The sequence below is a fragment of the Loxodonta africana genome, chromosome 4 (genome assembly GCF_030014295.1).
Source record: "Loxodonta africana isolate mLoxAfr1 chromosome 4, mLoxAfr1.hap2, whole genome shotgun sequence".
In the NCBI taxonomy this organism is placed as follows: domain Eukaryota; kingdom Metazoa; phylum Chordata; class Mammalia; order Proboscidea; family Elephantidae; genus Loxodonta; species Loxodonta africana.
The window spans coordinates 133,315,845-133,343,757 of NC_087345.1; the positions used below are offsets into that span (position 1 = coordinate 133,315,845).

The 27,913-nt window shown below is 48.7% G+C and overlaps 1 protein-coding gene across 1 annotated transcript; it reads right to left on the minus strand.

Moving 5' to 3' along the window:
- Nucleotides 1–27,824, minus strand: CLSTN3 (calsyntenin 3). Its single transcript, XM_064284673.1, has 18 exons — nt 27,645–27,824; nt 25,035–25,157; nt 24,416–24,611; nt 22,584–22,792; nt 22,180–22,329; nt 21,738–21,923; nt 21,018–21,299; nt 20,102–20,214; nt 17,456–17,618; nt 16,760–16,816; nt 15,872–16,029; nt 15,587–15,735; nt 11,019–11,245; nt 10,502–10,672; nt 9,492–9,637; nt 9,122–9,257; nt 1,672–1,874; nt 1–1,402 (listed from the first exon to the last, which is right to left on the minus strand). Exons 1-18 carry the CDS (start codon nt 27,706–27,708, stop codon nt 1,262–1,264), a joined length of 2,874 nt encoding a protein of 957 aa, XP_064140743.1. The 5' UTR covers nt 27,709–27,824; the 3' UTR covers nt 1–1,261.
- Nucleotides 27,825–27,913: the final 89 nt, after the last annotated feature.

Genomic DNA, 27,913 nt, shown 5'->3' on the forward strand with positions numbered 1-27,913 from the left:
GTTAACACACTTGCTGCTAACTCAAAGGTTGGTGATTTGAGTCCAACCAGAGGCTCCTTGGAAATCTACTTCCAAGTGATGGGGAGCAGCTCTCACAGTACATTGAGCATCTATCTACTCAGGGGTCTGTTGCATTCCCTGAATTGTCGATACTTTTCCAGGAGGTGCTCAGGGAAGGAAGCAGTGAAAGCCATCTGCCTCCAACTTTCTCTACCAGTGGCCTTGCGTTCTGGGGATTTACCAGGTTATGGCACCCAAGACAACCAGCCCTGGGGCCCTCATCTCAGCTCTGCTCACACACCCAAATGGCACCTGGGACAAGACAGCCTGCCACCAGCGCCCACGCAGGAACAGGCAACAGGCAGGAGGCAGCTCATGAAATTTTTTCTAGTTGTTTTATTCGAAAACTTTAGGGTGTGTCCCCTCCCTCACCATACCCATAACCCTACTCCACCCCAGGACATGACAATGCTGCACACACACATACACACAAGGCTGTGAGCTGCACACAGTAACACAGGGGCTGCGTTCACGACAACATTGAAAAAATATACATTATATATAATACACCTGGGCCCTACGCCCCTCCAGCCCCACAACCTAGCCAGGGCCAGGTCATGAAGGAAGGGGCAGGGGCTGTAGGACCTCAGGATTGCAAGGGTAGGAGGGGAAGAGGACAAAACAGGAAAGTAACTGGGAAAGGGAGAGAAGCAGGGATCCCCAGAGTGAAATGGAAACAGAGGTGGTGGAGGATCACAAGAGAAGCAGGGAACGCCCAGCTGAGTGAGCCCAGAGGGAGAAAGGCTTCCCATGGACAGAAGAGAGTGGGGAAGGTTTCCTTCAATGCCACCCCTGACCCTGCCATTGCTATAGACTCCCCCTACCCATACAGTATGTCAGTGGTGGTTGTAGAGGGGAGACAAAGCTAAGGGTCGACTGCCATGGGAGCAGAAAAGACAGCCAAAGTCCTCCAGCTACCTTTCCAAAGCAGCTAGCCCAGGCCTGCCCACAGGAGAAGCAGTCCAGAGGGGTGATAGGCCAGAGACAAGGGGTTCAGGGGCCTCAGGAGGGTTCAGAGGAGGGAGGAGTGGAGGGGGAGGGGGAGCAGGCTCCAGTGGGACCCACTGGGATTTTGGGATTAAAGGGCGACTCCCTCTGAGGAGCTCTTGGTCTCTCTTCTCTCAGAACGTCCTTCTCCTTTTTCTGGGGGTGCCTCTGTCCCACCAGGGCAGAATTCTCTGTTTGGGGAGGGGCGTAGGTCTTAGTAACGGTGTGGTGGAGTCTCAATGATGCGTCTCTCATCGCTACTAGGGGAGTCTGCTGCCTCTGAGTCACTGCTGTCTTCGTCCTCCTGCTGGCCACCAGCAGCCCCTGCCACGCAGACCTGCCGGTTCTGGTAGGACTGGAGAGGGCGGGAGCAGAGAGAAGGGGTCAGTGGCCTACACACACACCTCAGAGCCTCTCCTCCCGGGCCACACCTCCCTTGGTCCCTTTATCCCTGCCCCACTACCTCCCCTATCTCATCCAAGCCTTCCTCCTTCCTGCTCACTGTTGCTCTGCAAGAGCTCTGAAGAGGGCCAAGCCCCTTGTTAAGGGGCTTTGCTGCAAAAGTTCCAGCTGGCCCTTGACTCCCTTACCTAGGAGTCCTGCCCACTCCTCAGGGCCACTCACCTCCATGGGGTTCACGATAATGGTGAGAGCTGAGTCATCCCAGAAGAGGTCAGGGTCCTTGGGGTCACTGGAGGTCCCTGGGGTGCTCCCGGCCCCCGAGACACGGCGGTGAAGGGAGTGGATACGCACCAGGCCCAGGATGACCATGAGCACCAGGAAGCCCACACACACCACAATGATGAGAGTTGCTGCACTCGGGACCACTGCGGGGAGAGCATGGGGTGAGGAGACTGTGTCCAGGCTCACCTGGGGGGGCTCATACACAGAGAAGTGGGGTGGGGCTGGGCGGAGGAGGGAGTCCCAGGGTAAGAGAGGACAGGATCCATTGTTGACAGAAGTGGGAAACACCCTGCAGAAATGAAAGAGAAACGGAGTCCACTGGGAAAGACAGGAGATGGGGTGAGGGGTGTGACAGTATGGTCAAAGGGATATGTAGACAGAGGGAAGAGGATGTCCAAAGGGAGGTAGGGCAGCTCCATCCTCAACAGCAGAGGGCAAGGATGGGAATCTGCCCGTGTCATTCGGCCTGTGCAGTCCTAGGGACCATTCAGCCTAGGAAAGAGGTGCCCCAGTGACCTGTGAGGGAAGGGGAGAGGCAGTCACATGGCCCAACTGGTACAGGAGGGGAGAAGCAGGCTTCAAGCCTGGTCTGGCTGCCAGGAAAGTGGTGATGGATCCAAGGCTGGGAGACAGGTCCAAGCGATCAGGAGCAGCCCCTTCAGTTACCTACCTGCCCTGAGCTCACTCCTGCTCGCCGACACCTCCCTTTGCCTTGTGTGTTCGGACGTCCTGGATATCTGGGCCTTCTGTTTCCCTCTAATCTGCCCCTGAGATACAGGCACCTCCACCTTGTGCCCCTCATGCCTATGGCCCCACAGCCTCACTTTGGCGCCCAGGTTCAGGAGAGCATAGACCCAGAAGGGCAGTGGGATGCAGGAGGGTGCGTGCACTCTCACCCGGACCTTAGAGCTGATGGCAGCAAAGCAGACGTGCATGCTCACATACATAACCAGGAAGAACGTGTGGGCACACAGCTAGACAAAGGCCACCATGGCCTACACCCGAGACAGGCTCCTGCCGGCCCACGTCCCAGCCCACACCAGCCACCTGGCAACCTGCTCACACAGTGGGGTTAAAGGAATTCGTCTGAGGGTCTCCAGCAGGGCACAGTAGAGCCATACGTACAGCATCACCCAGCTCCCTCCCAGCTGGGCAGACCAGGCAACACCCTGAAGTAAGATGTAAACACTACAGACATGAGCAGTTGTGAGCACGACTCTGTCCCCCTCCTGCACACACACATACAGCACTCAGGAGGGCATGAAAAGGCAGAACGGGAGTGCCCACGGCCCCAGAGATAGCAGGTGGAAGAATAGGCCCCACACGCGCACCCCCAGGACCAGGGCCCTCACTGGCACCTGGGACACTATACCCCACATGGGTGCAAACACCTGTCCTCCTGTTTGTGTGCACAGGGGCTCACCTGACCACAGAGGCTCCGTGAAGCCCAGGCCCTGGGCAGTCCTGCCACTGAGGGACTATCACATGTATGTGTGCCCCCCCACCCACTATACACACAGACCAGGGTCACACAAGCCCCCAAAGGCATACACACATTATGCTCCAGTTCACATATACAATTCCCAGTCCCAAATTTACCCACAGCTTCTGAGACTTGAGAGAGAACAGAACACGGAGAAGCTCATGACACAGGAGCTCCCCCCCTCCCTGCTACACACGCCTTCTCCCCAGCAGCCAGCACACTCACACAGCCACATGCTCCAGGGCCAGCCAGGTGTGTGCAGAATGCACTGTCTGAGTGGGTGCGCCAGCCACGCTCCTCCCTGAAGCCACCCTGGCGGCACTCTGCCAAGCTGGTCTCCATCTTGACCTGAGCCATAGCCCACTTGGGGCCACCCTCCAATTGGAACTGACTCTGCTGGGACAGGGCAGGCAGGCTCTTTGGGCATTGGACCAGGGCGGAGATGGGCCTGGCTGCAAAGGCATTTCTCAATGCCCTGGGGAGTGGGGAAGAAGAAAGAATAGGACAGAGCTGTCCTTTCTGCTCATCTGCAGGAAACAGTCCCTCCTAGGTCTCCAGATCAATGGATAAGACCCAGCGGCAGGTGACCCCACCAGCAGATGGACCCTGTGACCAAACCCAGGCTCTGGAAGGAGTACAAGACCCCCGTTCAGAGTGGGGGCCGTGGCAGGTAAATTTGCTCTGTGGACACAACAATGCCAAGCCAAGCTTCTGGTTTGTGCCTCAATCAAATGCATTTGTCCCTCTGTACTCCTGACCTGGTGAATGAGGGGACAGGCTGATTGCCAGGAATAAGAAATGACTACAGAAAAGACAACATACAGACACTCTGTCTGTAGGCAAACAAGTATGGAGAATTATTTTAAAATGTGCCAAGAGGCCAGAGAGATGGGAGGATTTTCCAATTGGCTAAAGATAAATACCAAGAATTTGAGAAGTACAAAGAACCTTTCTTGCTGCATTGGATCCAAGCAGCTAATTCTGGCCTTGAATGACCTCCATAGCCAATATTAAGGGATGTTTTAGCACATGGCCCGTGTGAAACTGATGGTTTTGTTTGATTAGAAGGATGCCGGCGAAAGCTCTGTCCACAGCCCCTCGTGGTGCCCTTTTATGAAGTTCCTCGGGACAGATTTCCTTCTGGTCACAGTCCCAGAGTTTCTCTTAACATAATGGTTTGCTCTTATCATATAAGTTTCATAACTGCTCGGGTTTCCTTTTGCTATAGCCACAAGGAAGCTTAGAATCAAAATCTGGGCCCATTCTAGCAACTGCATAGAAACCACAGTATGTATTTCATGTACAGGAAATCCCTGATTTTACAATAGGGTTACCTTCCAATGTTTCCTTAATAAGTCAGTTCTGGTATAAGCTGAATATCTCTTTTTTTTGTTTTGTTTTTTCATTATTTGCCTTTTATTATCCGTATCTTTATAAATCCAATCTTTGAACATCTACGAGTAAACATCTGAGAATGATGACATCAGCAAATTACGTACTCCAACGTGTATGTAGTACATATTACTAACGATAAGACATACCAAAAAAAAAAAAAACAGACGGTCGTAAGTAGAGTTTGTCATAACTTGAATACATCATAAATCAGAAACTACTTGCCTTTATTCCCTAACTTCAATCTTATTCTGATGATGAGCATCGTCCTTTCCTTCTCCCTTTCTAATTCCAGGGCTTCAAACCAGTTTGGTCTGGTTTGACCTCCTGCTGAGAATTTGCATTTCCACCCCAGATATACTGAATCAGAATCTACATTTTAACAAGATAACCAGACCCAAAAAACCCAAACCCGTTGCCGTCAAGTAGATTCTGACTCATAACAACCCTATAGATAACCAAGTGATTATTAAATATAACAAATTTTGAGAACCACTGGGATATCTTGCTAAAATGTAGATTCTGATTCAGTATATCTGGGGTGGAAACACAAATTCTCAGCAGGATATGGAACTGGAACAAACTGGTTCGAAGCCCTGCCTAATTCATGTTCATTTTTTATCCTATTGTGTTACACGTGTTTCTGTGAAGCCTCAGATATTTGTAGGAAACAAAAGTAGGGAAATGGTTCCCAGTCTTTGCTGCACATTGAAATCACTTGGGGATCTTTAAAAACTGCTGATCCCTGGCTCCCATTCCCAGACATTCTGACTGAATTGGTCTAAGGTGTAAACCAGGCAGCAAGATTTTTTAAAGCTCTCCAGGCGATTGTGACGTGCATCAAAGTTTGGAAGAACTAGATAAAAAAATAAATGAAATGTCTTCATCACCTCGTCACATCCTTCTCAGGGAACCTGCTCTCCCTACCCATGAATACCCTCTAACTATTCAATCCCAATTCTCAAATTCCCATTCATTCTTATTTTCTCTCTCTCAGTCTCTCACTGTCTCTCTTCTCACCTCCTTGCAGTCATCATGTTCAATTCTGCCTTTCCTTTGCTTGTACTATTCTTCCCATCTGAAATATACTTCTTTTGTCTTCATGCCCATCCAAAATTCCTTCTACCCTTCAAGGTCCTAGTTCAAACTTTACATTGGCCACAAAGCCTCCCTGACTGTCTAGTTCACACAGATCTCCCTTTTCTGATGCCCTTGGAAGCTTCAGGGAAACGAAGCTCCAGTCCCATATTTAGAGTAGTTTGATGTTATGAAACTGCAATTTTGTAACACCACTTGGGGTTGGGAGGTGAAAGGGACGGAATGTCTTGAGGATATGAAAAGGTGAGTGAAACAGGTTTTACGATGTGGATCACCTGGTAATCTCAGAGGATGTCAATCACCAATACCCCCAGATGAACTATGAACTCTGGCCCTACTTGCTCAAAATAAGAAACTTGGTGGGAAGCAAAGACAGGCTGCTGCTCTCAGCTGGAATCTCAGGGGGCCCACCTAAGTCCAAGGAGGCTTGGTATAGGCATCAGCTCAGAACAATGGATGGTGAGGCTAGGCTTCACTAGGGGTGGGGGCGGGGTGGTGAAGCAAGGGTGGCACTTACAAACACCAGGGCACACCAAGCAGCTTTCGGGAGTGGGGGTGAGAAACACTACCTGCCAGGCTAGTCAGTGCAGGGCAGCTGGACCCTCAGGGGAGGAAGCTCAGGGACAGTTAGAACTGGACTCTATACCTGGAGCCTCCTACCTTGAGAAAATGAGGATTGAGAATCTCACCAGGCCCAGCAGCAATGCCAACCCAGATCTACCTTGGGCCTAAGTCTGAAGTAGCAAGACCCAGTATCTAATCCAGATGAGGCTAAGTAGGAGGATTCCCAAATAAAGAACTGGAAAAAGTGCTAAGGAGTGACAAAAAAAAAAAAAAAAGGCTGACCCCAGAGGTCAATTAAAATTTAAAAAAAGGTTTAGTACGCTCACACGTCTCTATCCACTAATGATTGTGTGAAGGTTCTTTGAACTTTTCCAACTGGTTATGTCTGATACTCCTTCCTCGCCCCAATTTCCATCTGCTGTGTTGTACCGAATCACAGTAAAATGCTTAAAATTAAAAAGGCCTCTGTGCTTGTTTTCAGAGACAGCAAGAAAGAAGGGAGCCAGTCCCAGGGAAAAGGAAACACAAGAGCCAGTGCAGATGGTAGCCACTGCACAGGAAAGGAAACCAGACTGAATCCCAGGACCACCAGGGATGAGCCTGAATCAGAGAAGCCCTGGGAGGCCCCTCAGGGGCTCCCCCAAATTAGGTATAACTATAAATAATGAGACTACATCATGCTTGGTAAAGTAGAGGGTCAGCAAAAAAAGAGGAAGACCCTCAATGAGATGATTGACACAGTGGCTGCAACCCATGGGCTCCAACAACGATTATGAGGATGGTGCAGGACCAGGCAGTGTTTCCTTCTGTTGTACGAAGGGTCACTATGAGTGGGAGCTGACTCAATGGCACCTAACAACAACAATTTTAAAAGCATCAAACATTGAAGTGGAGAGTCATAGTTAGTTAAAGGAGCCTGGTGGCACAGAGGTCAAGCACTCGGCTGCGAACGGAAAGGTAGGCCATTCAAACCCACCGGCTGCTCCTCAGGAGAAAGATGTGGTAGCCTGCATCTATAAAGATTACAGCCTTAGAAACCCTATGGGGCAGTTCTACTCTGTCCTATAGGATTCCTATGGGTCAGAATCAACTCAATGGCACACAACAACAATATAGTTAGTGCACAGGCTCTGAAATCATACTGTCTGGATTTGGGCCCTGGCTCTGCTACTTTCTAGCTGTGTGATCTTGGGCAAGGTCCTTAACCTCTCTGTGTTTCTGTTTCCTTGCCTCCAAAAGAGGATAATTCTAGAACCAATTTCACTTGTTGTTGTTTATAAGGACTAAATGAGTTAAAATGTGTGAAAGGCCACTTAGCATAGAGCCTGGCACACGCTGAGAGCCTTTATGTTTACTATTTATTCTTACTATTACCATTCCATGTAGTAAAATGAGGACTGTCCTTTCACAGGAGTGACTTTGGTGACCATGAACTTCTTGCAAAGTATTGCCTCTGCAGAAAGCATTCACAGACCTCCTTTGGGAGCCTATGACATAGCCTCTTGACTTTTTTAAATAGTGACAAATCTGTGCCCTTTGACAGTAAACTGGGTGTTTAAAAACAGAAAATGGTATCCAGAGCCATCTGTGATAAACGTGAATAATGAAGTTCAGTAATACTGAACTGGGCCAAAAGCAACATGTGTCTAAAAAGTAACAAAAATAAATCCACCTCATAAATTGGCTTTGAAAGCAATTCTAAAAAAGGGATTACCAAAAAGAAAAAAAAAATTTTTTTTCAGCAACATTAGCATCATTTTATAATTTCATCATTTTATACAAAATTTTTATAACTTTTTACTAATATGAAAGAATACTTATTTTATAATATTAAGTGTAAATAGCAGGTTACAAAATAGCTTGCTCCCAACTTTGTTTAGAGAAAAATAGGTATAGAAAAAGCCTGGAACATAATATTCAGTATCAGCAGTGGTTCTCTCACCGTGAGGGAATTATGACTGATTTTTCTTCTTTATACTTGTATTTTCTAGATTTTCTACAATTACGCAACTCTTAGGTTGGAAATTTAAAAATTCCAATTCTGGTAAAGGAGTATGGCCAGGGAACAAGATTGTTCTGAAGGGCGGCCCTCCACCTGGATGTAATATTTTGCATATTTTGTTTTAGAAATATGCTTATGAATTACAGTTAGGACATAACTGTATATGTAATATGCCGACTTTCTACTTGAAGATACGGACTGCACTTATCCTATAATTCTTTTTTTATCTCTAGAAGCACCTAAGATAGGGCTAGTACACCAAACCAAACCAAACCATCTGCTGTTGAGTGAACTCCAACTCATGGCAACCCCATTTGTGTCAAAATAGAACTATACTCCACAGGGGTTTCAATGGTTGATTTTTTGGAAGGAGATTACCAGGCCTTTCTTCTGAGGTTCCCCTGGATAGACTTGAACTGTCAACCCTTTGGTTAGCAGCCAAGTGCTTAACCGTTTACACCACCCAGGGACTCTTTTAGTACACATTACCCAAAAAAAAACAAACCCATTGCCAATGAGTTGATTTCAACCCATAGTGCTTAATACTTAATGGCTTTGCTACGGAAGGGACACCCTTAGGTCCACTGCTAATTTGATATTATTGGAGGAGGACAGCAAGAATAACAAATACTTCTGAACGCCACACTGACTTAATGACTCCAAGAAAATTAATGACCCAGAGGGATAAAGAAATTTGTCCACAGCAGTCAGCCACGTCAGGTAGCACAGGGTACAGAGCCCCCTGCTCTACCCTTCTCTTTGCCTCCCAGCAGTTGAGGAGGAGGACACCTGTGCCCGGCCCTGTCATGCACCCCTCCCTGCCGAGCCCCACCCCACCCAGCCTTACATACTAGAGTTTCGGTGGGAGCTGGCCAGGCTGTGTCCAGCCATCTCAGGGGGTGGCTGGTGACCACGGTGCAGGAACTGCTGGGAGCTGAGCACGTGGCTGGGGTGGGCAACTCGGTTCATGCTGTGCAGGACATTGACCTGGAGAGAGGGAAGGCTCAGTGGACACATGTACTTCACCCCAGGCTCTTTCCTATTTTTCTGAAGTTCAGCTCCATCTCTTAACTATGGCCCCAAATCTTCTCCTCCTCTGCCCACCACAGGGTCTAGGAGTCCTCCATGCTGCAATTTCCATTCTCGGCAACTACTGGTTTCAGTCCACAACACCCTGGCTCCTCACCAGTGGGGGGTAGGGGAAAGAGACTCTCTGGGTACCTCCACGATGAATTCATTGCTGGAGTAACGGCCATTCATTTCTGAGCAGGAGAGCCGGAATTTCCTGGCATAGAGGGCAGCTCCATGTTGCAGTCGATAACGAGCCTGCCTCAGGATCTCCTCGTACACAGTGATGCTCTCCACCCCTGAGGAGAGGAACTGTTCAGTGGAGGAGCCAGTGAAGGTAGGCTCTGGGGCACGACCCTCTCTCCCTCCCTCCCAAACTCCTACCAGCTGATAATACCACACAAAGCCCAAGTAAAGGGGAAATAGAACTAAGTCCCATAGAGTGGGTTAGCCCATCACTCAGCACAGGTGTGGCCTGAGCTCTCAGAGGAAGAGAGGGTCCCCTCCACCCCCACCCTGCTCTAATTGACTGGGATGGAGCAACAGAGACTCCTTTTCCTGCTCCTCCCTCTGTGGCTTCTGAGCAGGGATGGAGACAAAGAAATAAGGAGATCCTGCAGGACAGAAGGGAGGTAGCAAGCAGGAGGGAATCTGAGAGGGGAACATAAATAAGTTCTCAGTCAAGCCCTGGAAGGGAACAGAAATAGGAGGAACCCCTTCTGGAAGGGTCTTCAGAGAATAGCAGTCCTCCCTTGGAAACTACCAAATCATCATTCCCACTATTCACTAAGGAATAAGGACTTAACTTCAAGCTATGGTGTGTACATGAGATTAGTGAAATGGAAGATAGCTAGTACTAAACAGCTGGAGGATTAGAAAGCTAGTTAGAGAAGACTGAGCCAAAGAAGGAGAGAGATTAGAAAGATCTGAAGGAGAACCTGGAGTCGAGGTGAACCTGGCTATAGAAAAGAGTGGGAAGAAAGAAACATTTGGAATTCACCTCCTGAGGGGCATCCTGGAAGCCAGAGGATCTACCAGGCTGGGAAGGAGCAAAATGGCATTGGACCACCTCTCTCTAGAAGGAGGGCCCTCTGGGTTTCCCAGGTGCTTGATCATAGAGAGGGGCACCAAAAAGAGAGGACAGGCTACCAGTCTCCACTGACCAGCAATGGTGAGGTAGGCAGATGTGTTGGTGAGCTCCAGCCCTCGCTGCTGCAAGGATGCCACGTCCAAGAGCAGGTTTTCCCGCTCGGGGTCCAGGTCATCCCCCACTAGAGAAATCTCACAGCCGTCCAGGTTGTGCACGATCTCATCCGACATGCGTGTGTCTGTCACTGGGCAAGACAGAGTCAGTGTTGGGGTCAGAGCCGAAGGGCCCACTGAGGTTCTGAGTCAGCCATCTCGTTGTGGCCATGTTTCCTCTCCTTCCAGGGTCATTCCTTGATAGCAGTTACCATCAGTTAAGAACCACAAGACCCAACAATTTCCTAACACCCTTGTACCTCCCACTGGCTTCACTACCTAACGGCAAGTGGTTCCAGTCAAGCAAACGCAGGAGGAAGTGGCTCTCATTTCCAGTCCCACAATCCCCCCCTCTCTGGTTCCAGACATTGGCCCTTTCTCTTGTTCCAGACATTGGCCCTTTCTCTTGATGATGTCCCTTCCTGGAGGCACCCTTACCTGTGCCCTGCCAACTCTCATCCTTTTTGGCCTCCACTTGGTGAGAAATGGAGCAAGTAACTTGAAGGTCAGGGAACAAAGGGACCCCCTCGGGCCCCTCAAAGTCCATGGCTGGGCGGACAAAATGAGCAGTGCCACTCAGCAGGATCTGGGGGGCATCGGGCTGAAGAACTACCACATAGCCTTCCACCTCAGGGATGGAGACACAGGATTCCTCGCTGAAGCACCTATGTGAGAAGAGGGGAGAAAGGCAGCTTGTGACCCCAAAGCCCCCTCCCTTACAATCTAAATCTATCTTACCCCTCTGGGCCTCTACCTCTACAATAGAGCTTCCCATGTCAGGGAGGGCTAGGGGAGGAAAAGGAGGTAGTCTCTGCATCCCTACCCCTGTAGAAGTGCTGGAGGGGGAGATACGCTTTCTGGTATGTGCCACTGCAGGAAAGGGTCAGAGACAGGTAACTCTGACCTGTAAGGGTGATCATGTCATCAATGCCTTGCCCCAGGACTGTGGAACATCTATCAAACCTTATTTCAATGAAAAATAACACAAACTGAACGTATAACAATGTATATACATATACAGCTCTTTACCCAAGAGTAAATAAGCATGCATTCAGTACAATATCTGCCAGAAAATATTCAGCAACAAAAGTGGGGGAGTGGGGCTATCAAATGATGTCCTCCTCCTTGGTGGCGCTTCCATTCCCTTTAATATCAGGGAAACTCACTTTGGTAAGTGAGCTAATCTATCTTGCACTTAGTTGCACCCTCCCATGAAGCCTCATTGATCTCGGCACCAGAAAAACTATCCCTAGAGGACTCAGCCAAGCCAAACCAACCAACAGCATGGCCACTCAGGAGATACCTTTCCAGGATCACTTCTAGCCCCATCCTTTGTCAATAATAGGGACATCTCACATTTGCATAACACTTGCCAGCTAATAAAGCACTTTGCTCATGTGATTTCATTATAACCTTATTTCAATGCTGTTGAATAGGGATAAGAAACCAAAACTCTTAAAGTGTCTTGGCCACATAATTAATATGTGTCAAAGTCAAGGCTTAAACCCGTTCTTCTCATTCAAAGCCCACTGATCTTTCCACTAAGCTACAGCTAGCCTGTGGGGCCTGGTTTTGCACCAGGGAAATTTATTCACAAAGACGTACCCCTTTGAACAAACAGTCTTCATAAGGGAGTTGATAATTCAGGAGGAGGGACTATGGTCCATATGCTTGTGCTAACTGAAATGGTTTTGCTGAGAGAACTATTATTATGAGTATTACTGAGCATGCCCAGCTTGATTGCTAGAGCCAAAAGGGAGAAGGTGTAACCTCAGCAGGTATGGTGAGCTCAGAACGGGGCTTTGAACTGGTTCTAAATAGTTCAGTCATGGCTGATGGTAACACAGGCAGCACATGCGTTGTGTATCAACCAACTCTCTTGCGCATCAGCTTTTGACCTGAGCAGGAAACAGGCAGTGGTACCCAGCTCAAAGATGGCAGCCAACTGCGCCACTTTGAACATGTGTCGCTCTCCACAGTCCTGCCAACAATCCAATCTCCCGCATCAGGCTCCTGAAAGTTTCCTGATGCAGGAGACTGGGTTATTGGCTCCTGAAAGTTTCCTGATGCGAGAGATTGGATTTTTTTTTTTTGAAATGCAACATGTATGCTGCCCTTGTTTCCATAGGCCATGACTGTTTCATAGTAGAACTGCACTACACAGGGTTTTCAATGACTACGATCTTTTGGAAGTGGATCACCAGGCCTTTCTTCTCGGGCACCTCTGGGTGGATTCAAACTGCCAACCTTTCAGCTAGTAACTAAGCACTTAACCATTTGCGCCACCCAGGGACTCCATGATGAATTCTCATTCTTATTCAATGGACAAGAGGAATCCATTGAAGTCTTTCATTAGTGAAGGATGAAAATGAAAAGTCTGATTTAAAAGGACTACCCTAGCCTCAAGGTGAAAGGTGAACTGAAGCTGGAAGACTAGACACAGGTAAACTAGTTAGGAGGCTAGTGCAAGATGAGAGGTAATGAGAGCCTGGGCTAGAAAAGTCAAGAGTGACTTCTAGGCAACATGCGTGAGTCTTACAGAAGTCTTACCATTCAATCCATAACACCTAAAAATGTGTTTTGGACCAAATGGTATCTCCCAAAACGATAAGCTGAAATCCTAACCTCTGTAACTGTGAATGTGATCTTGTTTGGCAATAGTCTTTGAAGATGCTATCAGTTAGTTAACATGAGTCTTTGAAGATGCTATCAGTTAGTTAACATGAGTCTTTGAAGATGCTGTTAGTTAACATGAGTCATACCAGAGTAAGGTGGGTCCTAATCCCATCTGAGTGGTGTCCTTACATAAGAGAAAAGACACAGAGAGACAGAGGAAAGACTGCCATGTGAAGGTGCATCTACATGCCAAGGAACACCTGGGGCTACCAGAAGCTGAGAGACAAGGCAGCCTCTTCCCCTGAAGTCTTCAGAGACAATATGGCCCTGCGAACACCTTAATTTGGACTACTAGTCTCCAGAACTATGAGACAATAAAATTCTGTTCTTGGAAGTCACCCAATTTGTGGTATTTTGTTACAGCAGCCCTAGAAACTAATACAAGAGCTAACACCAGAAATGGTAACAGATGAGACATATTCCAGACACTCAGTACAGAGGCAGGATCCAGGTGACCTGGCAACTGGTGGGGTTTACAGGATGAAGACAGGGAATCAAAGATGACTCTGAGTTTTAAGCTTGGGTGATTACAAGGACAGAACGTCATTGCAGAAAAAGAGAATTTAAAGGGAAGGTCTGGTTTGGGCATTGAAGTTGATTGTTTCAGTTTTAACTCACTTGTTTGAGAAGCTGGCAGGACTTATAGAGATTACAGCATTCAGGTGGAAATTCAGAGATTTTTATCTTCATTTAACTTATGGGAAAACTGAAGCAGAGTAAGGTAAAGTGTAATGAAAACAGAATTCAGGCATCCTGACTCCTATTGGGTACAGCCCACCCATTAGATGGCCAAAAAAAACCCATTGCCGTTGACTCGATTCTGACTCATAGTGACCCTAATAGGACAGAACTGCCTCATAGAGTTTCCAAGGAGTGCCTGGTGGATCTGAACTGCTGACCTTTTGGTTGGCAGCCACAAGTCTTAACCACTACGCCACCAAGGTTTCCCGTTAGATGTCAGTATCTCCTAAAAACTGCCCCATAAATGATAATAACCCATTGCCATCAAATTGATTCTGACTCATAGTGACCCTACAGGACAGAATAGTACTGACCCACAGAGTTTCCAAGGCTATAATCTTTATGGAAGCAGAATACCACATCTTTCTCCTGCATGAACGATAATAAGGGATGAAAATGCCTTCATAGAATAATAGCCAACATTTACAGAATGTGTAATAGACACTCTGCTAAGCATTAGAACTGGATTATACAATTTAGTTCTTACAACAATTCCGTGAATTAACTTCTATTGTTATTCCTACTTTACAAATGAGAAAACTGAGGCCCAGAGAGGTTAATTTGCCCAATGCTAAAAAGCTAGTAATAGACCCTGTCTCCTTAATATTATGCTTTCACTGCCTCTCAATTAATTTGTATTTTTAAAGCACCTCATATATACTTAAACCTGGAAACAGTCTAGGATTTTTCTTTTAAAGAATTTAAAATCATTCACTTAAAATTCAGGAGTCAAAAGTTTATTAGTGATGACCAGAGGCAGGTGAGAGGGGGACATAGGGAGTTATTGGTTAAGGGGTACTGAGCTTCTGTTAAGGGTGATGAAAAAAAAATTGGAAATTGATAGTGGTGACGGTTGCACAACATGGCGAGTGTAATTAATGTCACTGAACTATACCCATAAAAATGATTGAAATTGCAAATGTTTTATTAGATATATTTTACCACAATAAAATTTTTATAAAATCCAGGGGTCAGCAAACTTTTTCTGTGAAGGGCCAGGTAGTAAATAGTTACGACTTTGCGAGTCGCAACTACTCATTTCTGCCATTGTATTGTGAAAAGTAGCCATAGACAATATGCAAATAAATGGGCATGGCTGTATTCCAATAAAACTTTATTTACAAAAATAGGCAACAGGCTAGATTTGGCCTGGGCTGTAGCTTGCCAGCCCCGGACATAATCATTGCATTTGACCTTGCAATCACTTGGTGAAGCAAGATGAAAACAGGTGAAGGGACAAGAGCTTGCTCTTTCACCGAGGCAATTAATATCAAGTCAGAATTAATATCAGGCCTCCCAGCTCCCAGTCCAGTACCTTCTCTGTGCCACTTTATGTATCACCATAGAAAAGATCACAAAGTGCAACTAAGTGGAAAGAATAACGAACTGGTTGTTGAAAAATCTGTGTCTACTCTAAGCTCTTCTACCAACATTGCTGTGTGACGTTCAGCTAGTCAATTGTCTTCTCCTGGGGCCCAGTTTCCTCATCTGTAAACTGAGGAAGGTGTAACCCTAGATGATGTCTAAGGCCGAGCAGTTCTGACACTCTTGCTCTGCACTGTGATTTGCCCACCCCACCCAACACTCACTTGACTGCAGTGGTGAGGCGCAGGGGCCTGACGCCAGGCGTGGCAAAGCGCAGAGTGTTCATGTAAGCCACATGCTGCAGGGCATGGTTGAAGGTCTCCACATCATCCCCCTCCAGGGTGAGCAGGGACTGCGAGGGGTTCACGTGGACCTGGGCCCCAGACACAGACACAGCTGAGAGCAGGACCAGGAGGTAGGAGAGGAAGGGAACAGAGGTAGAGAGGTGGGGCAAGGTTGAGGGGCAGGGGGCATGCCGGGAAAGAGAGGGCTAGAGGAAGGGGCTATACCTTCATGCCTTTGCCCAGGCTCTCGAAATCCCTATAGTCCAGCCCCTCCCGACATGCATAGAGGCACTCGATGACCTCGCGGCTCTCCAGGCGACCTGAGCGCACGCTGAAACCAGCCAGGTAGCCATGAAAGTAGTGGTGGATCGGCAAGGGGTCTCCTAGGGCAGGAACACAGGAGGGGGACCAGGAGGTGAGAAAAGGTAAAAGGAGAGGAGGAATGGGATAAGAGAAAGACGGACTGAGAGAAAAAGAAAAGTAAAGACAAAGGGAAAAGAACAGATGGCTTGAGAAAGAAAACAAAAAAGAGAAATAGAGAAAAGAAAGAAGAAAAGAAGTGATAGAGAAGTAGAGATAAGAAAGAGATTAAAGAAGGGAGAGGGAAGAAAAAAACGAGAGAATAAAATCAGGTGAAGAAGAAGAGTGAAAAACAGAAGCAACAGAAATAAGGAAAGCTTCCAAGAGAGCAGGAAAGGGCAGGCGGAAGCCAGCACCAAAGGGAGGAAAGAGGAGAAACAAGGAAAGAGGAGAAATGAGGAGGAGACTGCAAGAGAGGGCATCTTTCACAGTGACATGCAAGGAGACCTAGGATGAGTGTGGGTAAGCTTCAGGGGATGCCCAGACCTTCTCCTCCTGTGTATCTGGCTCTTTCCACTCCCTTTCAACTATGTGGGAAGCCAGAAAGATAACTCCTTTATTTCACTCTATAGTCAGGAAAGGATACCTCACCAAGGAAACCCTGCCTTGCTGTATTTTTCTGAGATTCTGCCCCCTGGTGGTGTGTGAAGCAGTAAATAGCAAGGCAGTACAGGATTTGGGGTGGAAAAGGGAGCACAGAACAGAAAGTTAAGATGTGAAATCTCTGGTCTCCAGTTCTTACACACAGAGTACCTTGTGCTGGGTCCATACTGTTGTCTCCTCCTTTTTCCTTCTCTTTGCTCTTCTCCTCTGGGGGAAGAAAGTGCTAGTGAGCTCAGGGTTGTGGGGATGGATTGATGGAGAGGAATGAGAGGATTTTCCTGCTCTGGCCCTGTACTTGTAGCGCTTGCCACCTCTCAGCTGAGTCTCAACCCTTCTTTTGTCATGTCCCAGTCTCTCAGGCCTCTATTATAAACAAACTCTCAAACACATGGGCTCTGGTAAGACACATACACATGTGCATGCGCGCGCGCACACACACACACACACAGGGGAGGAAATGACTTAAAATTAGAAGAGTAATGAACCTATGAAGGGTTACTGTTCTCTGTCAGGGGAATGGGCTGTAGCAATCATCATTACTATGGGTGGAACAAAGCGAGAACAAGCTGAAGTTACAGAGAGATTCTGGTGATGCCCAAGAAGGATATTCCTCCAAGTCAGAGGTGACACCCAGTGGAATGGGTAGAGATGTGGAAGGTTGTGATTTGTGATCTCTTCCACTGGAGATCTGTCACCCTCATCCTGCTCAGCTGCAGGGAGGTGCAAGTGGTGGCCTCAGCTAGCCCGGGCCAGGCTGCTCATCCAAACCCACCTTCCTTCATCAATCCTAAACCTCTGGAGACTCTAAACTTTGGTGTCTTTATCGAGAAGCTCAGAGGGTCTTACCAGTCCAGCAGGCCCCAATCATGAGAGCAGGTTCTCTTCGGGGCGGATGGATGAGGCCATTGTCATGGATGAGGGCGGGGTCGAAGGAAATGCCATCAGCGTAGAGTGTGACTGTGGGGAACTCGAGGTTCAAAGCATAGTGGTGCCACTCATCATCACAGACCTGGGGGAGGGAGGTAAGGACAACAACCTCTCAGTTACTTCATCTTCAGAGAACTGTTCTTGGGAAATGGGGCACAGTCCCTCATATTCCCAGGTCTACCAACAGGACTTACTAGTGCCTACCAAGTACAGCTGGCACCCTTGCCCCATTTCTATCAGACAACAACCCTAGTACCTAAAATTCCACCCTCTTCAGGTAAATTTTTAAAACTATAAACATTCCTAAGAGGAGTAACACACCATATTATGAATAACTTTTCCCCAAAAAGTGTGAGTATATATGCATACATGCATGTATGTATTATGCATCTGCGGCACTGTAACCTCTAGGATAATTTCTAACCCAACAGGAACCACCAAAACAAACTTTGTCTCCCTTTGCAGTTTCTCTTATGTTCAGCCAAGATGGGGGTGAGGGATGGTCAGAAGAGTGAGGGGTAGAGAGTATTCTGCCTTATCAACTTCCAGATATTGGGGTTCCTCAAGATTCAGATGTGGATTCTCTTCCCTTTTCTCTCTACACTCTCTTCCCAGGGATAACCTCATCTGTTCCCATGGATTCAGATACCATATTTATGCTGATAATTCCAAAATCTATGTCACTAGTCCAGAAATTCTCCTCTAAATGCTGGGCTCTCCAGGTAGATATATCACAGCTATCTCAAATTTAACATGTGTAAGATAGAAGTCTAGGCCCCTTTCTGACTCCCTCAGTATTCCCTGGGCAGTAAAATGCTGCATCATCCATCCAGTTGCTCAGGTGGATAACCTAGGAGAGAGACATCCTTAATCCTTCCCTTTCCCTCATTCTCCACATCTAATCCATCAGCAGGTCCTATCAATCCCAGGTCCCCATAGGTCAAAAAGCAGTGTGTTTCTGTGCAGTTCTCTCCATCTCCACTGCCACACATTAGCCAAGTCCCCCAACTCTCTTGTGTGGAATGTTGAAACAGTCTTTCCAACTTTATGCTGACATCTCTTCAATACATTCCTCCCATGGTTGCCAAAGGGATCTTATTAAAATGTAAATCTGATCAGGTCTCATCTCTGCTTTATATCCTTCAAAAGGCTTCCTATCTCTCATAACAAAATCTAAACTGACGCCAGCACACAGGCCCACTGTATAACCTGGTCCCATCCATTTCTTCAATGTTTTATCATCTTTCCTTCTTGTTCACTCTACACCAACCTCCCTGGCCTTCTTTCCATGCCTAGAACATATCTCAGGGCCTTTGCACCTGCTCTTCCCTCTACCTGGAACAACTCTTCCTTGCTCTCTTCCTTCATCCTTTAGGGCTAAGACTAAATTTCATCTCAGTCAGGCCTTCCCTGAACATCTAATCTGAGCTCCCCCCCCTTCTCAGCCTTCCCCCATTCTCCACCTCAGTACCTTGTTTACTTCTTCCAGAGAATTAATCATAACTTATTGTTTTTACATCTACTTACTTTATTTAAGCCTATGTCCCCAACTAAAATGTAAGCTCAATGAACACAAAGATTTTGTTCCATCTTGGACTCCAATGTATCCCCAGAACCTAGCCAAGTGCCTGGGACTTAACTGGTGTTTAATAAATATTTGTGGGATAAATGAGAGTGAATTAAAGAAAAATAGAGAGGGTAATATAAGCTGCCAATATTAGCAATCTGGAGGAAAGATCAAGAGGTAACAATTGGCAGACTATTTCTTTAAAAGATTACTGCAAAAAGCTTTTGTAGACAGCCCTTAATTATTCAGATAGTGGATTTTCTTCCTGCCCTTTTTCAGCCATTTACTTGCTCAGCCACTCCACCGGGGCTTAAGAGAAAAATAGAAGAAGATGAAAATTCAAATTAGTCCCCATTGGTCCTTGTGGTCAGCATGGAGAATGACTGAATAGAGAAGAGGCTGCAGCCACTGGCTCAAGAAAGGATTTTTGATTTTTTGTCCAATTTTTTATCCTTCGTAATCATGGACAATAAGAATTAACGTGTATAGTTTTCTCCGCCTACAAGGACTATTATATCATTGAATCCTAACGATGACCCTGGAATATAGAATTCTGATTAACCTCACTTAATAGGAGAAGAAGCAGAGGTTTAGACACATTAACCTAAGTTTCATTGCTAGCAGATTTCCCTGGCAGGATGCAACCCCAATTCACGTATGTCAGAATTACTTATTTTCTCCTAACTCCCTGAAAGTCAGGGATATGTACTGTTAAGGTTCTAGGTAAAAGAAAGAACAAATAAAATAAGAAGGAGGAGATGATTGGATGGTTGGTTGAGTTGGGTGTTTGCAGTAATTTTTCCCTATTTCCTCTTAATCACAGAGTACTTTCTACAGGAGATAAGCCTTGGAAGAAAAGAACAAGAGAACCTGGGGATAGAATGTTCCATGACTAAAAGTGAAGAATGAAAGAGGGAGCATAGGACAACCCAGAAAATGTCAACCCCTGCCCCAGGACCCTCCTGCCCTGAAATTAAGCTACAAACATCCAGCCTCACCTGCTCCAGCTTCCAGAGGAACTTGACCGGGCGGGCACTCTCAAGCAGGGGCCAGTAGAGGAAGGCAATTCTGCAGCCATGGACCGTCAGTGAGTAGTGAGAGAAGCCATCCTCTGAAGAGAAAAGGTGGGGACAAGAGTCAAGCACAGGGTCTGAAGTAAGAACAAGTTCAAAGCATCAGGAGGGAGAGGATGTTGGTTTCTCCTAATCCTCTGTCCTGTGCTCTCTCGCTCCCTCATTCATTCTCTCTCTCTCTCTCTCACACACACACACGCACAGATACACACATACTCACACTCATACATGGTTCAGTCCAAGTGGTAAATAGGGCTCTCAGGCACTCTGATTGGCTGAGGGGGAAACACTAGCCAGCCTGATCCCACCAGCTCTTTATTAGTCCTTTGGCTAATACAAATATCATGGGTGACAACCATTTTCAGGGTGAGAGAAATGGGATCAGAGAAATGGCTATAAATGAAAGAGCTGAGCCCTCCCTAGGGGGGTTGTGCCACTACAGTCTGGGGAAGATTCTAGGGAAGCCAACTAGCCCTTAGAGGAGAAGGATGGGTTAGTAGTAGAGAAGAAAGAATGGACACACCATTACCCAGGCTTTTTCACTGCAATGAAGGGGTTTTAATGCTTGTGGAGATGGGGAAGCCTATTGCCTGGTGACCTTCAGGGAGACTGGACGACTACAGATGAGAATGGTGGTGGCGGCTGCACTGCACTCTGAGAGCAGTAGAATCTCAACATATCGTGCTGGTAAATCACTGAATTTCAGGGAGTATCAAACCAAGCACAGTCATTTTACATGAGAAGAAGGGAAGTGACCTGCTCACAGTCACACTGGACAGTGACAGAGCCAGGACAAGAAGTCAGTTTCCTCACTCTCAGGCAGTGCTTTAGGAAGGCTCACCATTCTGGACAGTGTTACACACGATGGTTTCCTCTTCCTTCTTGTTCTTGCTGGGAGTCACACCATGCTTCATCCAGAAGGACAGGGTAAAGTGGTCACTGAAGCTGTCCTGGGACCCAGAGCCCACCCCAGCTGTGCCACCCACGGGCACCTGCACAGCTTGGGTGCCATTGAACCAGTAGATAAGGCTGCTGTCCTGGCTGTAGTGCACGGAGAGCCCTGCTGTCCAGTTGGCATTGGGGCCCGGCATGGGCAATAGATCCACCTCCCCAGTGGCAGCACCTGCAGGAGCCCCAGGAGGCACAAGTGTCAGAACTGAGGGGCAACAGATGGGGAAATGGGAGAGCATGACCGGTTGAATGTGCAGAAAGGTTTCCTACAGGTAGTCTCACCACCTCTTCTATACTGTCAAAGAAAAGATGGGGATGGACCTCTCTAGGAATATCTCTCCAATTAACTCAACCCATTCTCTTCATCTCTCCCTACCATTGCCCCATAATGTATCTGATGACTGTATTGCACTATAATGCATCTTTGCCAATGACATATTTTTCTGCCTTTTTAGGCCACAAGAGCTAACTCTGTGCCACAACCCCTATGGATATGTGCACTTGGAAATGGTCAGAAAATGTACAGCAAATTCTTAGAAAGGGGCAGAAGAGGGTGAGGCACAGCCTAGGTGGGAAGGGACAGGCCTGAAGGAGTGGGGGGCAAACTTACCACAGAGTTTCCGTAATGCCCGCTCTGAGTAGTTGTCACGGTCACAGCCCTTGGCCACGTGGCTGGTCTGCAGCTCTATGGTGGCCTGAATGTTCCACAGCGGTTCATCACAGGTCTCCAGGCGGATACCAGGGAACAAAGCTAAGCTCCCAGCACCTGGTGCATATTCAATCCTTTTGTTCCAGCCTGCATGGGTGAGACAGAGAGGGCAGTGGAGAGAGAAGGGTATGGCAGCTTCTTTTGTCCATTCTCCTCTTGCCATGTCCACTGCCAGCCTTGAGCTCCTAGGAAAATGGCACAGCCAGGAAGACAGTTACAAGCCTTCCCCCCAGTTATCCCTCCCCTGACCACTAGGCTGGACCCCATGTTTGTCAGAAGGGACAAACAGAAAGACCAAGGGGAAAGGTGATTCACAACATGGTCACAGAGCTGAGCTCCTCACCTTGCCAGCTGGGTTTACAGGTGGGCTTCACCTGGATCTCCACCTCCGCGTCATCTGCTGCCCGCTTCTTCCCGCAGTCATAAGCCGTCACTGTAAACTTGTAGAGCTTCTCACCACTGTACTGCAGCTTCTCCGTGTTCTCAATGTTCCCTGGAATAGGGGGTAGAGGGGAGGACAAATAGGATCAGCAGCACTAGAGAACGTCTAGTGAGGCAAGAGGAGGATTCATGAGTTAATTGAGCAGCAGGTGAATCAAGATGCAAGAAAGTGTCTGGGAGAAAAATGTTCCACATCTGGGAAGGAGGGTGTGAAGTGAGCATCTGAAGGGCAGGAGATGTGGGAACACTAAAGAGAGTAGGCTGACACAGAGCTGGGCAGCTGGGGCAGTCAGGGTATGGACTTACCGTCATTGTCGATGAGGAAGGGGGTGTTGGGCGTGAGGATCTCGTAGTAGCAGATCTGGCTGTACTGCGGGGAACAGTCGCCATCGATGGCTTCCACCCGCAGGATGCGATCATACAGCTTCCCCTCCGTCACAGCTGCACGGTACAGCCGCTCCACAAACACGGGGGCAAACTCATTCACATCATTGACCCGCACATGCACCGTTGCCCTGCACACACCAGAGCAGAAGGAGGGGGAGACAACAAAGCAGGGACAAGGAAGGGAGACAAAGAAGAGTCAGCCAGCCTCCATGCTCCAAGAGAGGAACAAGAGGCTGAGGAGGAACGCAGGTGGTGACACAAAGCAGGAGAGAGTCCATCTGTCCCTGAGCCTGGGGCAGGTCAGCATGCTCACTCCCCACTCCCGCAGAGCACCAGTCCAGGTCAAAGTTGTGCCAGAGTAGGGGAAACTCCAGGGAGAAGGTACTCAAGAGAACTGGAGCTAAGAAAGGGGTGACCGATGTAAGAGCTATGGAATAAGCACCAGGGGAGCCCCAGGAGCTGATTTGATGACTTCTGAACAAATGCTATAGGTTGAGGTGCCAAGCAAGGGGTGAGGCAGAGAATTTTGCATCCAGCAAATCCTCCTTCACAACAATCAGATCCATGAGATAATCAAGGAAGATACAGAGGAAAAGCCAAAATTAAAACCAGCCATAAGAAGGAATGTGGCATTTGTACAAAAGGTATAAGTCAGCTGACATGTCTGAGCAGGACATTCGAGCTGTGTGCTGCCTTCTGTACACATGTGTGAAATGTGCATGTCAGGGGTGGCACCTGCTTACTTGTGCCCCAGGTGAGCAAAGCTGGGTGGATGCCCTTCATGCTGACTCCCGTAGCCAAGATCCAGGCTCCCAGGACCAAGGAACAAGGACCCTATCTCCAAATAGGAAATGAAGTCACAAAGAACTGTTTATCTCCAATGCCTTTTAGTGGCCCAGGAATCCTGACTGCCAATCTTTCTCACACTCAAATCAGAGTTAGCAGGAACAAGACGTAGGTGTCCTGGACCCTGGCCTCTTTCCTGCTGTAACCATCTCTTCCCCACCCCCTCCTAGAGCTGTATGTGTGAGTGTTATTAACTCTGTGAGTGTGGTGTCCACTGCAGACAGACTGGTGGGCAGCTGCAAGGAGATCGGGATGTGTGCTGAAATGGTCCATCCTCCTCTGCATCATCACAGCTCCCAAGTACTATTGAGCCCTTTACCATGTACCAGGCACTGTGCCATTTAATCTTCAGAGCAACCTTATGAAGTAGGTATCATCACTATCCACATTTTACAGATAAGGAAAAGTAGACCCAGAAAGGCTCAGTAAGTCATAAGAGGCAGAAGCAGGACTAAAACACAAAAAAACAGTTGCCACGGAGTTCATTCCAACTCAGGGTGATCCCACCACGTGTGTCAGAGTAGATCCATACTGCATAGGGTTTTCAATGGCTCATTTTTCAAAAGTAGATCGCCAGGCCTTTCTTCCAAGACATCTGTAGGTGGACTTGAACCTCCAACCTTTTGATTAGCAGCTGAGCACATAGCCTGTTTGCTCCACCCAGGGACTCCAGAGCCAGGATTAAATCCTACTAAACTCTACTATATGCTTTTGTCACCTTGACCGAAGGATCCTGGGGGCAAGAATACCGTTCCTAAATTCTATGAACAGCAGAACAGTGGGTGGATATTCAATGACAACACAGACAGGGGATGGTGAGGGGCTGGGAGAAGAGGATGGAAGCTCAGCTCAGGGAGCAGAGGGGAGGACCCTGAGGCATATGGGGCAAAGAAGGGCTTCCTCACTTGTGGGACTTCTTGGTGTTGGCCCCGTCAGGACCCTCGCCACAGTCGTAGGCCTGGATGGTGAAGGTGTGCTCCTTCTGAGCCTCACAATCCACCGGCTCCTTGGCCCGGATCAGCCCTTCTCCTGTCGCCTTGTCCAGGATCACCGCCTCAAAGGGCACCCCAGACCCATGCAGCCGGAAGCCACAGATCTCACCTGGCCCAGTGGGGAAGGGAAGCAGTGAGGTTCTGCACTACCTCCAGCACCTCCTCTTCCACCCTCAGCTCCTCACCTCTCATTCCAGCTTCACCCCTCCTCCCAAACCCCTGTCCCTTCCCTTGCAGGTGTGAAAGCATGAATGATCAAATGCATAGCTTCCCTCTCAGAGCCACCAGGTCTGAGATTTGACAAAGTCTTGATTCAATTAACCCCTGCCTGCCCATGTCCTTTTCTCTAGCATCCTTTCCTCAGCCACAGTTCTTCAGTGTATCCTATTCCCCGCCTTCAGCCTATTCATCTTGTACTTTCCCCAGGCCTCTTCCCCACACTCTCATTCTCCCCACCCCCAAGACCACCCCTCCCTTCCCTCAACTTCTGCCCTCCCAACTACTTTTCTCTCCCCTACTCTGCCCCAATTACCTGCATAACGCAGGGGGGCGTCCTTGTCCAAGGCAAAGAGTGGTGGGTTCAGCAGGACCGTGTTGTCGTTCTCCATGACGATCCCCTGGTATTCTGCCTCGATCCATGGCTTATGCTTGTTGGCTGACCCCCCAGGGAGAGAAAGGGAGGCACATGTGAGCTGGGCCTCCACTCCTAGGACAGCTCCTGATGGCCGGGGCAAACTCACACCTCAGCACCCTTTCCACCCCTTGCAGGAGCACCTTGCATGAGCACAAGGAGGAGGATGAGGATGAGAAATTAGCTATTGAAGAAGTCAGACGGCCTGTGGGAGGTCACAGCCATCGCCTACAGCAGGATAGATAGTTTCCATGGCAACAGCCTGCCCTCTGGGGATGGGGGAGGAGACCACCATCTCCCCTGGGTACCAGGGTCAGGGGGTGGAGAACCCCCTTTCGGTGCAGGACAGTGGAGACTGGGGAGTCAGGGAGCAGTGGTGGCCACCAAAAGCGCCCTGAGAAAGCGAAGGTGAAGATTAAGGGCAAAGTCGGGATTAAAAAAGAAGGGGATCTAGAAGTTTCCTGATTCCTTATCTGCCCTTCCCACCCCCCCACCCCCGCTTAATTTCCAATCCTGCTCCTTTCACTTGTCACTTTCCAGCCAAGCCCCAACCTGAGGCCATTCTCCCAGAGCCCAGGGAAGAGGAGAAAGAAGGGAAGAGAAGAGATATAGGACAAAGGGAGGGGGACAGAGAGGGGCAGGAATGGAGTACAGGGATCAACGTCAAATGCCTGGACCCAGCACAGCCAACACCCTAAGGGATTATCAAGCTGGCCTAGAAACACAACAAATTCCTTCCCTGCTTCCCACCCCCACACCCAGAACACACTCATAACCAGCACATTTCTACGTCCGCTACAGGGCCACCAGACCTCACACTCCCCAAACCCCACATTTTACACAGACCCATGACTTAGTCCTAATTCTTGCCAACACACTCCCCTTCAGCCATCAGCCAATTCAGGGTGGATGTGGAACTCATTCAAGCTCCAGATCCTTCCACACTCCACTAAATCACCCTCACTCCCCAGGACCAGTCTCCCGCTAGCTTGTTGGGGGGCTATGGGGAAGGCACAGTGTTCCTTGGGAGCTCGGCATGTTCTCTCCCCTTCCACATCACCCCCAACCCCAGCCTCCACTGTTAACTCTATCTGGTCCCATCACGCCAAGCCCCAGGCTCTCGAAGCACATTCATAATGGCACAGCAGCAGGACACAGATGGAGGAGGACATATCGACAGAGGGAAACTGAGTCACCAAAAGCCAACTTGTTCAGAGTATTCATGGTGGTCAAGAAATCCTGATTTCCTCTAATCGTCCCCCTCCCCCCAAAAGCCTTCTGGTATCTGAATGCCTACCCCTTTCCTGCTGATGACCACCACAACCCCTTCCCTGATGGCTGAGGAGAAAGCCTCAAGATGGTGCGCAGGAGGCAGCACAGGAAGTGGCAGGAGGCTAAGAAGCCAGGCTGAGGTCAGAGATGGAGGCAGGAGCCACAGACAGGCCAGGTGAAGGAGAACGCAAATGGAGGGGGTGAGGCACAGCAAGGGCAGAGCCAGGCACTTTCTCTACAGCTCGCCCCTCCATCCCTGCTTCTCTCCCTGAGTCTCTAGGCCTTAGTTTCCCAACTTCTCTCCTCTTGACCACCTACTCTTTCCATGTATCCATTACCTTTCACTCACTCCTAGGGTCCCTGTCTCTTCCTTCCTTGGCTTCCTCCTTCCCCTCTTCTCTTTTCTTCCTGATTTTCCTTTCATTCTCCCTTTTTTCTTCCTCTACCTTTACCCTCTCCTATCCCCTTCTTATCCCCCTCCCATGCCTCATCTCTCTTCTTCTCAGCTTTCCCTCTCACCACTTGTTTAGTGCCCTCCCATACCCACTTCTTCCCCTTCCTAGCCTTTCTCCATCTGCTTCCCCCTACCTGAGCCCTCTGCTCCTAGCCCCCTCCCTCCATCTCTCCCAGTCTTTCTGACATCCCCACCCAGTTGAATTTATGTGCTGTCTGCCAGAGAGGGCAGCCCTGGTAACCCACAGCCCAGCTGTGTGCAGCCGTCAGGGTATGGATGCAGAGGAACACGCAGAAACATACGTGCTCCGAATTGCTGAGCTGCAAGGAACAGTTTCTCCCCAGGATGGGATGGAGATGAACCAGATGGAGCTGCCACACACCCTTAGTGTGTGCACACCCCAGTGAAAACAGAGCCATGGAGAGATGCATATCACTGCTCAGGGGCAGTCCTCTGAGATCTGAGATATCTACCAGCATGGAGAAACTGGGCAGGGGTGGGGGTGGCTAGGGACTCCAAAATAGTGATGGGGACCATGTAGGGGTAAGATGACCAACAAGAGAAGCACATGGGTAGAGATGGACCAGAAAGGAGGATGTGGCAAGGGAGATCCTGAGGGAGAGGAGAAGGGGACAGATCTGAGAAAATGGATGGAAAGTGGTATGGTCGGAAAAGGAGCAGACACCTGTCATGTGCCAGAAAGCCTCAATGCCTCCTGCCCCCTATCCCCACATGGAGAGGCCCCTGCCCCTCTTTCAGTGTCCCCCCACCCCCACCTCACTCACCTTTGTTACAGGAGCTGGAGGGGAGAAGGGAGGCCAGCAAGACGGGCAACAGCAGGAGGGTCATGGTGTGCTGCGGGGCAGGGCAGGGCAGGGCTGGAGATCGCTCTCCCCTGGGAGCCTCAAGCCTGCTTGTCCCACCTGGGGGAGGGATCCAGGAGCTCTTCAAGGAGGGCAGGGAAGACAGAGGGCACCAGGGCAGTAACAGAGAGGAGCCTGCCGTCTACACTAGTCCACAGGGCAGACCTGGGCAGACCCCAACCTTGGTGGAT